This window comes from Suricata suricatta, chromosome 4 (assembly GCF_006229205.1).
Source record: "Suricata suricatta isolate VVHF042 chromosome 4, meerkat_22Aug2017_6uvM2_HiC, whole genome shotgun sequence".
In the NCBI taxonomy this organism is placed as follows: domain Eukaryota; kingdom Metazoa; phylum Chordata; class Mammalia; order Carnivora; family Herpestidae; genus Suricata; species Suricata suricatta.
Genome location: NC_043703.1, coordinates 30,747,110 through 30,759,488, shown reverse-complemented (window position 1 = coordinate 30,759,488; position 12,379 = coordinate 30,747,110). Strand labels below are relative to the sequence as shown.

Sequence of the window (12,379 nt, the reverse complement as noted above, 5' to 3'; positions counted from 1 at the left end):
AACTAAATAGCTTTCCAAATGAGATCGCACTACCACTGAGAAGCCTAAATAATGAAACTGAACCAAAACTGAAGAATAATCCAATTATTGCAAGGATGTATTCACAATACCGCTTCTGCTAATCATCTTCCAGATGCCCAAAAGCTCGACTCATGTCATTCAAAGAAAAGGTCACAGAGAAGCCTGTTCTCATGTTGACAGCTTTAGTAAACTTCCCATGTTTTGATGGAAAAAAAGTCCATCTTAAGTTAGCCTCCAATATTGTTTTCAAAAACTAGTCAATTTACTTATTTTTTTTAATACAATTTATAATTCCATTTAATATTATAAGCAGTATGATGTCTCTAAAATTATAAACACTCATAACAAAAAATAAAACTGTGCAAACAATACAATCAATACTTGTTAAAGTTAACAACTAAAGACAACATACATGTGAACATATGCATATCCTTGCAAACGGACTTTAAACTCTCGACTATAGATTCAAATTCCTTGAGGGCAGGTACTGATTCTTAATTTCAATCTGTTGAAATAAATCTCTATTATAGAACTAGAGTCCGGGCATACAACAGTGAGCAGACAAGAGCTATCTCCCTATGAAGCTTACATTCTAGAGACGGTGACATACCCCCAGAAAGTGTTTTTAAAAATTAATTTAGGGACACCTGGCCGACTCATTTGGTAGAGCATGCGACTCTTGATCTCAGGGTCATGAGTTCAAGCCCCACGTTGGGTGTGGAGCCTATTTTTTTTTTAAAAAAAGTAATGTGTTAGTGCCAAAGGAAAACAAATAAAGGGCTGAGACAGAAGTGATAAACTGGGATGGCTCTCCACTTTAGACAGAGAGAGGGTCACAGGAGGCTAATCTGAGTTAGTGACACTGGTGATTTAGGCAAAGAACTGAGACCCAAGAAAATGCTAACCTAGCAGGAACAGGGACCACACCTGCAAAGGCTTTGAAGGGAGCCAGGAGTTAGGCTTATTTAAGGACAGCTGACGTGTGATACAGGACCAGGAGAGCAGCAGCCTAAGGTGGAGAGACTAAGGGAACCATAAGGAGGAATGTGCACATTATTCTGAGCACAAAGGAAACCTGATCTGCTTTGCATTTTACATGCTCCATGGAAGAAGCCTCTGACTGGAGAGCAAGAGCAGAGCAGGGAGAACAGTTGAGAGGAGAAAAGTCCCAGCAAGAGATCACAGGGGTCACACGGTGTGATGGCAGTAGTGATGGAGACAGGTGACACATTAAAACTAAGTTTTAGAGGCAGAATCAACATGACATCCTTCCAGGACTGTAACTGGGGAGTGAAAAAGGAGGATTCAAATATGACTCCTTGGTTGACCAGCATCAGTAGCTACATATTCAAGGGTGGATGTCAAGTAAGCATTTAGATACTGAAAAAAGCTGGAGCTCAGAGGAAAGAGCTGGGCTACATTCGTAAATGTGGGAGTCATCCATAAAATTTTATAAAGTAGGTTTTAGAAAGTGCATGACGTTTGCGGGGGAAAAAAGAAATTGCATGACGTTTGGAATCCTAGACTTGCTACTTGCTAGCTTGTGTCCTTAGGAAGATTACAGACTTAGTTTTCTCACCTATAAAATGGGAATTTAAAAAAAGACCCAGAAGGATTGTCTAGAGCAGAAGTCAGCAAACTTTGTTTGCAAAGGGCTAAGCAATTAAGATTTTAAGCTTTGTGGCCAGAGTCTCTGTCCAAAATACTCAATGCTGCCACAGTAACGCAAAAGCAGGCACAGACAATATGTAAGCAAATGAATGGAGATGTGTTAAAATAAAATTGTATTTACAAAAATAAGGCCAAAGTTGACCAACTCTTGGTCTAGAAGAGTAGTTGTCAAAGGTAATCCTGTACCGCCAGGATCAGCAACACCTGGGAACTTGTCAGAAACACAAATTCTGGGCCTCACCCAAGACTCACAAATCAGAAACTCTAGGGATAGGGGTCTAGCGGTCAGTTACTATGACAAACCTTCCACGTGATGCATACGAAGGTATGAGACTCCACGGTCAAGAAATAGATATCTACATACTGGTTAGCACTATTATTGTTGTTGATAACATCTACAAGTTTAGAGTATGATTCCTGACAAAGAACCAAATGCTGGATAATTGTGGTATACCAAGCAAAGAGAGACAACAAACTGCTAAGATATAAAGTGGGTTTGAGGCACTGGGTGGCTCAGTTGGTTGAGCATCTGACTACGGCTCACATCATGATCTTGCAGTTTGTGGGCTCAAGCCCCGCACTGGGCTCTGTGCTAACAGCACAGAGCCTGGAATCTGCTTCAGATTCTGTGTCTCTCTCTGTCTTTGCTCCTCCCCTGCTCGTGCACTCTCTCTCTCTCTTTCTCAAAAACAAATAAACATTTTTTAACATTTTTAAAAAAGTTATAAGGTGGGTATTAGGTAAGAATACTCGGGAAATCAAAGACTTTTTATATACTCTTTATTCCAAAGAACTTCTATATTTTCTCATATGTTAATTAAGGCAGATATAATTTAGTCTTGTTCATAATCCACTTATCAAAATAAGTAATACAATTTCAAATACATATTTCCAACCTAACATCCAGTAGAAAAAAAGCTTCAATGCCGATTAACTCCAAGATCCCTAATGGCATATTATTAGCTGTTAGTCTTTATTGCTATAACTAACACACTGTACTTACATCAACATAGAATAAGAAAATTTATCAAATGCCATTCATTATCTTAACAGAATAATCTGACCTCTGAAAAGGTTTAATTTTTTTTATGTCTTTTATTTATTTTTGAGAGACAGAGAGAGACAGCGTGAGCAGGGGAGGGTCAGAGAGAGAGAGGGAAACACAGAATCCGAAGCAGGCTCCAGGCTCCAAGCCAGCTGTCAGCACAGAGCCCGACGCGGGGCTCGAACCCATGAACTGTGAGATCATGACCTGAGCCGAAGCCGGTCGCTTAACCGACTGAGCCACCCAGGTGCCCCCTGAAAAGGTTTAGATCAATGAGAAATTTAATATAAAGGGCTGTGTCAAGAAATAGAATATGGGTTGCCTGAGTGGCTCAGTCAGTGGCTCTTGATTTCAGTGCAGGTCGTGATTTTGCCTCAGGTCATGATCCCAAGGTTGTGGGATCCAGCTCAGTGTCAGGCTCCAGGCTGAATGTAGAGCCCACTTAAGACTCTCTCTCTCTCTTTCTCTCTCTCTCTCTGCCCCTCTCCACTGCTCAAGCACTCTCCCTATCTCTCTAAGAAAGAAGGAAAAAAAGAAAAGAAGGAAGGAAAGGAAAAGAAAGGAAAGGGAAGGAAGGAAAGAAGGAAGGAAGGAAAGAAGGAAGGAAGGAAAGGAGGAAGGAAGGAAGGAAGGAAGGAAGGAAGGAAGGAAGGAAATAACATAATCCATTTTCATATTGCTATTAGAAACCAGAGATCTACCTATTGAACATGCCTCAAAGTAGATAAAAGAATTACAGATGAGACATGTCTGGCTGACTCAGTCAGGAGACCATGCAACTTTTGATCTTAGGGTCACGAGTTTGATCTGCACATCGGGTAAAGATGACTAAAAAACTAAATAAATAAACTTTAAAAAATAGAAGTATGGATGAACATAGAAGTGTTATACCCACTACCACCACTAGGCTATGTTCATGTCAACAAACCTTTCAAAATTCCAAGTGAAAACTAAAATAAAATTAGTACATAATGGTTAACAGTCTTGGAAGAAGTCAACAGGAAAGGGCAAGGACCAGACGCCAGGTCATCTCTCAGAAGAGGAAAGACTAGCTTTCACAACTGAAAAACAACTCAATCAAGCAGCCAGTGCACAATATTTAAAGAGTCAGGCAACAGGCAGTGGCTGGTCTTCAGAGTGCGAGGCAGGATAGGGGAGGTCCCGCACAGAGCAATGAGGCACCCTGACAGGCATAGAGCATGCTCCGCAGACCTAAGAGGTAGAACTATTTAGAAACCAAGCCACAAGGCCATCAGTTTAATTTTAGGTATACCCAGGAAGATCTCTCGGGATACCCAGCTAATGAGAATTAAATGGCGGAAAGCAGGGCAAGAGGTTAATTGGAAAAGCTGGGAGCCGTTCTAGAGCCTGAAAACAAATTTGCTTATTGGTTTGTAAAAGGCCTTGATCACAAATGTATTTGTCAAAATTACATAACCTATTACTGAAAACACTTATGAAGATACAACTATGGGATGCAAAAGAATGCCCCATTTGCTCAACCAGAAGTACAGTCCCACTTAGAAGCTAAAATTGATAATAAGCGACTCAAAAGTTATATAATACTGATAGTACAAAGTTCCATGGTTCTAACTTTGAGGACTTTAGAAATTCATGTAAAAATTCACAACAGTTTCAAAGTAGAAACTACTGAACTAGTTAACTACAATAGAACAACCAAAGCAGCAAGTTTAGGCTTCTATATTTAGCCGGGGAAATCCCATTACTCGGAGATCCTCTTTCCAGCCCAACCTCTTACAAGAAATTAAACTTGGAAGAGATCAGTAACTTAAAAAATAGTAACTTCCATGCCTTTTGGCAGGACTCCCAAAACTTGCATTAGGATTACCTTAAATTAAACCAACCAAAAATGTAATACCATATTTCCCCTTCCATCTTGTGATTATAGATGATCAGGAATATATTAAATAACATCCGAAAGCTTCAACCTAGAGGTTTCCAAACTTAAGGGTTGTCCAATATCCTTTCAAAAGTAAATGAAGATGCTGACATCATTATTTTACTGTTACTTTATTTAAATATGTTCCCAAAAATCTAAATATAAACTTCACTTGCTTTTGGCTCTTGTTCTTAAACAGCTCCTCAATCAATATCAATTTACAAAATCCCCACAAACAGAAGTATAAAACAAGCAACATTTATACTAATATGTGAGGTCAAAGATATACTAATCAGCTTGATTATGGTAATTATTTCATTTGATATTGAATCATCACAGTTACTTTAAATGTATACAATTTTTATTTGTTAATTATACCTCAATAAAGCTGAAGAACAAAATAAAATAAAACTACTATATTTTAAAAAGTGATAGTATAAAAGTGTATAATACTAACAACTAAAAACTCATTTTTCAACAACTGAATTCGACAGTAGAAGGAAATAGGCTTTAGAATCTGCCTGGACCAGAAACTGCTTCTACTATTACAAACCTTGTGTCCTTGGGATAACAGTGTAACCTTTCTGTATCTCAATTTTCTCACCTGTAAAACACGGGGAATACTGGTACATATTTGGTACAGTTACTATAAAGATAAAATGTGAGGGGTGCCTGAGTGGCTCAGGCCATTAAGCGCCCGACGCTTGATTTCAGCTTGGGTCATGATCTCACAGTTCGTGAGTTCGAGCCCTGCATTAGCCTCCATGCTGACAGTGCAGAGTCTGCTTGGGATTCTGTCTCCCTTTCTCTCTGCCCCTCCCCTGCTCAAGCTCTCCCGCATGGATGCTCTCTCTCTCTCAAAATAAATTAACTTTAAAAAAAAAGATAAAATGTGATAACCTGGGGAAAGCACTAAGGTCGCTACCATCACCAAGCAAGAGCTCAATAAATATTAGCTTTTAAGTAAATGCATTGAAAAGCGACTCAGTAGACATGCAATGATGTATAGTATCACATTATAACCTTAAAGTAACAAGCCAAGGACATCCTTAGTTGGTGCCTCCAAATGAGTTGTTAATATGTTATATATTAATATATTTCCAGCAAAATCTTTTACCTGCTTGATAATTCTGAACATACTATTAACTTATAACTGCTCTGTCCCTCATCTTACAAGGGGCTACATCTAAGTAATTGCATGTTGACTTGGTTCAGGCTTGCCAACATGGCCCAAAGGAAATAGGACTCTAAAACAATCATCCTGATGATTTTAACAAAGTCCCTGGATTGAAAACCAAAAATGAGTAAACATTGTTTGCAATAATTATTCAGCATAGCCATCATCTTATTCCCCAAACTGTCAACTCTATTTCTTTTGGCCTGGTTTTCTCATCAGCCGAATGCTGTTATTTCTCTGGATGCAAACAAATAAAACTTTAATTTTTGCAAAATCTTATCATAATTTAACGTTGAGATGTACTCCTAAAAAATTGTTTATTCGATCTGCAGAACTTAAAACTTTGCTTGAAAGATAAGTTTTCATTTAACGTACAAATAGGCTGAAGATACCTGGCAGAATAATGTTTATCTTGGGCAGATATGCAAAGTTATTAAGCTTGAAACTGAAAGAGTTCCTTAAAAATCTTCTATAGTCAGATACTATTTCTCCTCACACTCACCTGGAACTTTCAAGTCTGAGAACAACTGCAAAGATAACTAAGGGAACGGAAGTGGTCATATAGCCCAACAAATGGATAAAATCTGAGGGCAAATCCTCAAACCTTGGTCCCCAGGCCAGTAGACTAAGCATCCATCACCTGGGAACCTGTTAGCACAAAGTGAGGGTAGTGCTTTAATAAGCCTTCCAGGTAATTCCGATGCAGACTCATGTTTGAGAGCCAGAGCTCCAGCTTATGATAAACAAGTTCTGATACCAAACAGTCTCAATCTTCATGATAACTAACACTCCCTCACAACTGGGAGGTTCTGGCACACATTTTTACCTTTCCCCCAGATATCAAGGTCAAGACTCTACCATGGAGCCAGGGCAAATTCACCTCCAGCTCAGGTCAGGAAAAGAGGAAGGCACAAAAAAGCAAAAACACACACACACACACACACACACAAAACTATAGCAAACACCAAAGGAGAGAGAGCTACCTGTCTAGAACAGCACAGTCTACTCAAGCAAGGAGAGAAATGTGAAAACTTCCACATTTCTATTTCTCCAGTTTCCTGACTAGTGTATCCCCATCCATCAACTAGGAGTAAGAATTTTTAAGAAAAGACCTTTTAAAAAACACCAACAAAAGTAAGTTGAAATTTTGTTACCTAAATAAAGCTCAGAAAATCCTAAGTGTTTTAAGAACAACAACGAAAGTATAAATTTAAATAACTTGGAGCTGAAAAACACTAGCGGCAACTTCCTTTTTAAGAATTTTAAGAACACAGGGGTGCCTGGGAACTCAGTCAGTTGAGCAACCAACTTCCACTGGGGTCACGATCTCACGGTGTATGAGTTCGAGCCCCAAATTGGGCTCTGTGATGACAGCTCAGAGTCTGGAGCTATTTTGGATTCCGTGTCTCCCTCTCTCTCTCTCTCCCCCTTCTCTGTTCATGCGCTGTCTCTCTCTGTCTCTCAAAAATAAATAAACATTTAAAAAAAAGAATTTTAAGAACACAATTTACAAAATCTCTTTGAAATTACATTCTTTCAAGCTTCAATAAATATATACATAAAAAATCAACAAAATTTATAGTAATAAGGTTTTTGTTTTTAAATGATTGCTCAGTCTATAATTAGGAAATGTAATTTTCATGCAGAGTCTCATGCTAATGATAATTCACCACCGTAATCTCTAACAATATTTATAAGCACCAACAACTCTTGTTTTTTTTTATATGGTAGAATAGATATAGCATGAAATAATTGCTGCTTAACTGGGAAATTAGGATACTGCTGTTTAGTCTCTTTCTGAAAGTAGACAAATATAAAAATTTGAAGAATATTAGTGACCTACTCTAGATCTTAGATACAGAATCAGATATTCTTGGTTCCTCCACCAGTTTTAACTGTATAGCTCGATTTATGCCAATGGGAGTGGTAAACTTATGTACAGGCAAGTACTTTTACTAGTTCAAATACCCAAACTTGGCTGAAATAAGGCTGATACTCCTCCTGTGCAAGACCACACAAGCTTGAATAAATGGGGACCAGTATGCACAGGCATATATTTGATCTGGAACTGGTTCATTTGCTCCTGACCTCCACCTTTCTTTGCACCTGGGAGAAACAGTTCACTAAGCCATTCGGGCTGAGTACTCCTTCAGACCCAAGTCCTTAAACTGACTCTGACCCACTAAGAAGGCGTGGAGACAGAGGGCCAGTCACTAAGGCAACTCCCCACAACAGACCCAAGTTACTGGGATAGGACTCCCATTGCAGAGGTCACATGTAGATCCATCCCCCAAAAAGCACGTGAGAAGATACTCTGCAAAACTTATCATTTTATATATGGAAACCACAATCGTCCCTCTCAGTGGCTGGGCTTGAACACAAACTGTCATTTAGCTGCGGTCACCGTATATCCTGGTTTGCCCTACAGGGTCCAGGTTTATACTTGTTACGTTTGGATAATTATTAGTGGTACCTCTCTGCTCAAAAAAAATCGCTCTGGATTTAATAAATTTTATGGCCATCCTACCGACAGGCCTCTTTCAGGAAAGGGACAGGCATGAGAGACAAACAGAGGCAAGTTTATTCATGGATGTTTGCAGGCCTACTACCACTCTAGGCTACCTTCCATACTTTGTGCAGTGACTGGAGACTCTTTTAACAAGGATCTTAAAGCCCAACTAAACAATTCTCCACTTCAAAGGTAGAACTCAGAGGGGTCTCGTGGGTGGTATAGTCAGTTAAGTGCTGGACTTCAGCTCAGGTCATGATCTCCCCTGCGGTGAGTTCGAGCCCCATGTCAGGTTCTGTGCTGACAGCTCAGCACAGATTCTTTGTCTCCCTTGCGCTCTGCCCCTCCCCCACTCATGCTCTGTCTCTCTGTGTCTCTCAGAAATGAATAAACATTAAAAACAATTATTACAAATGTAGAACTCAGGGATAAAGCAGACAGCAGGTCATTTTCCTTCTGATTTCAAAGGTGTCTAGAAACATCCAGAACTACGCTACGTGAGGCATACCACTAGATGATAATAATGTGAGGAATCCATCCCTTAGTTTGGCTGTAGAATCATCACTTCTGAGAAGTTTACTTCTAAATTCTTCCCCCCCAGATGGCCCTAATTCTCCCTACTATGAGAACCATATCAAGTGGATTCAAACACTCCCATGGAAATGTGGCAAAAAGCACACCGTGTCTGGTGACTGCACTTGTCCATTCAACAAATATTTATGAGAAAGGTAAAAAGTGTCAGCCCTTAACTCTCTGAGGCCAAACCTCAGATGTGTTTTGTTTGGCCAGATAGGAATCTTAAATATTTAAAACATTGCCAATCCTTTAAAATATAAAATCACATATAAAAATCTAGACTTCCACTCTTAGGAAATCAGAAGCTCTGACAAAACCAGGCATGTATGATTTTAATGTAGTTTGCAACTGGTGCTGAGTAACTCCTTAAGAAACGACAGCCACTGTCTAGTCCTCCGTGATCCCTCCACCATTCCCAGACATGCGAGTTCACAACCACTTATGTACGGCTGGAGAGAATCCTCAAGGGAACAACATCTGGCCTTTCAAATGGAGGGTCCTCTGCCAGGGATTCTCTGCGTGGAATCAAAGACTTAACTGGGAAATGGCAATAAACAGGAAAAGTTGGGTAGTTTTTCTTTTATCAAAAGGACATCCAGTTTCCACTGCTCCTACAGGATCAAAAGGGAGAAATGAGCCTAGGCATGTGATTATTTGTAAATACTAGCACGTTCAGCCTCAAACACCTACATACATAATTAAGGTAAATAAAAGGGCATGTTTTTAATTGGTCCCCTAACGATGAATCTGGGAGAATTCAAATTGCCATGATCCTCTCCAATAAGCAATTTCACCATCAATGAAATTAGCAATGATGTATCATGTATCACATCTGAACAATATGACTTCAACAAATATTACCAAAAATCATAAAACATTCCTCACGGGGCGCCTGGGTGGCTCAGTCGATTAAGGGTCTGACTTTGGCTCAGGTCATGATCTCACAGTTCATGGATTTGAGCCCCGCTGTGCTGACAGCTCAGGATCTGGAGCCCGGTTCAGATTCTTTCTCTCCTTCTCTCTGCCCCTCCCCAGCTTGTGCTCTCTCCGTCTCAAAAATAAATAAATTATAAAAAAAATTTTTACACATTCCTCAAACGCCCGGAAAATGCAATTTCTTACTCCTTACTGACAGAACCAAAAAAAAAAAAAAATCTTAATACAATAAAAATACTGAGAACTTTCAGATGTAAAGAATGTGCTGCACTCCTATTTCGAAACAGGTGAAAGCTAAAAATAACTGGAACAAATAAGCACAAAGTTACGTTCACTTTAATCGTGCCGTGGGATGTTGATACAATCCGTAAAAAGATATATCCACATACATCTAACAGCAGTGGTCATATACATTAAAATTGCTCTCTCTACACTGGGAGCTCTGAATGTTGATACTAACCTAGCTTATCAAATAACTGTTTAGATCTAAGATGAGGAACTTTCATTTTCTTCAATTCAGCTACAGGCCTTTTGTGAAAAACTACTGGATGGTCTTTCAATTACAATTACCAAAATAATGAATTAAGGGGGGGAAGCCTTATTTATAGGATGTTTTTCTCCTTTGACTATTATTAATTTCCCAGCTATCAAAGGAACTGTGACATGTTGCAACTGAGACTATATTTAGATTTAGATAACATGATTTTTCTAAAGAATCTAAAGTACTTTGCAAACATTATACAACTATTTTTAGAATAGCACTTTGGGGGCTTATCATAGAGTAAAAACTCTTCACACTTTTATTTTAAAACCAGTTTTCAAAGACATAATCACTATCATAGAGTTTTGTTTCCATTCCTCTAGCCATTCAATTAAAAAGCGGGCCTGTTTTTAAGGGAGTAAAAAATGCACTGGTTGGTAACAGGCACCTCAATTTAGTAGACTTTGGAGACATCTTAGAAAACAGATTTGATCTCTTTTACGACACTGCTGTTTAAATCATCCAAGTTGATACTGACTCTGTCTCCAATAAGTGCATAAAAAAACTGCAAAAGAAAAAAGTTTTCTTTCCACTCAACGAATCTAAACGCAGGTTCCTACTCCGCTGATAATCTGACGAAGTCCACTAACTTTTCCCTACAGCCCGCTCCGAGATAGCCTCCCAGTTCCCAGACCTGCAGGTGCAGGAGTAACTAGGACCCAATGGTCCAAGTGGGTTAATGTGCAGGACTCGACCAAGACTTAGAGTGAGTGCAGGACCTTTAGGAACCCGACACTCTCCCTTGTCTAGATACACGCGCTCGCGCGCGGACACACACACACACACACACACACACACACACCCCACACCCGATACTCTCCCGTGTCCACACACACACACACACACACACACACACACACGGCCGCGCTTGCCATCTCCAGTCACACCCCCGACACCGCAGTCCTCTCCAGACGCTCGCAGTGCGCCGCGTCCTCCCGTGGCGCGCACTCTCCCCCACTACCCCGGGACGACTCGCCGCCTCCTCCCCTCTCCCCTACCCCTGCTCCCGCCGGCCGGCCGGCCGGCCCGCCAGCCCCGCACCCAGGCTCGCCGACTCCCGGTCCTCGGGGCGGGAGGAGTGGACGCAGGAGCGTGCCACGTGGAGTGCGCGCGCCAGCAGCCCAGACCACAGGTCCTTCACGAGGGGACCCGGTGCCTCCAGCCCTGCTCCTTCCCACCGAGGGTGCCAGACCCGCCCCCGAGCCTCGAGCCGCCGTCTTGCCTGGTTGGGGTCCGTAGCGCGGAAAACGTGGCAGGCCATCTGCGACTCGGGGTCATCCGGCTGCGCTTTGATCAGGTAGGCAAAGTAGGTGAGGTCGTGGCTGTTGTGAATGAAGCGCGAGATGTGCTGTGCCTTGTGCTCGAAGATGAACACGGCCGGGTTGGGCTGCGCGGCCGCGGGGCCGACGCCCCCCGCGGCCCCCGCGCCGGGTGCGGGGACACAGCGCAGGAAGGGCGCGCTGAGCACCAGGAGCACCTCGCGGGCGGCCGGCGCCCCGCAGCCGCCCGCATCGGGCTTCTGGCTGCGCCGGCGGATCTCGGCCATGAGCCAGGGCAGCATGGGCAGCGTGGTCCTGTGGTCCAGGCACGACCCCCCAACGTACCACAGACGGAACCGCTTGTCGCCCGGTTTCCCCGGGCCCGGCTGCGCAGGGGCGCCCGGTTCAGGCTCCAGGGGGTGCGGGAACGGCTCATCCTGAATGCAGCTGGGGGGCTCCATAACTCACGCCTCTCGAAGGCACCGAGGCGGCCGGGTAGGCGCGCCGCGCCCCCAACTCCCGCGCGGAAGGCGCCGCCGAAACTGTGCCAAGTGGCGCCCCGGCGCCCGGGCCCGCTTGGGCACGGCGAGACACCGAACTCCGCGCTTCAGCGGCCCTGCCCCATGCGGCACTTCCCCGGGCGCGGCTCCGCGGGGGCGCCCCGCGGCCGGACTGGCACGAGAGGGCGGCTTAAATCGTCATCCTCCTTCCTCGGGCTGGCGCCGAGGGGCCCGACTTCCCCCT

General features: G+C 42.6%; 1 protein-coding gene across 3 annotated transcripts in view; it reads right to left on the bottom strand.

Moving 5' to 3' along the window:
* The window catches only part of TBC1D4 (TBC1 domain family member 4), a 173,475-nt gene extending 161,102 nt beyond the window's left edge, over nucleotides 1-12,373 (bottom strand). For all 3 annotated transcript variants that reach the window (XM_029936601.1, XM_029936602.1, XM_029936603.1), the window contains exon 1: nucleotides 11,599-12,373. In XM_029936601.1, coding sequence (XP_029792461.1) covers nucleotides 11,599-12,096 — 498 coding nt within the window. In that variant the 5' untranslated portion in view covers nucleotides 12,097-12,373. The remainder of the gene's footprint in view (nucleotides 1-11,598) is intronic.
* Between the last annotated feature and the right edge of the window lie 6 nt (nucleotides 12,374-12,379).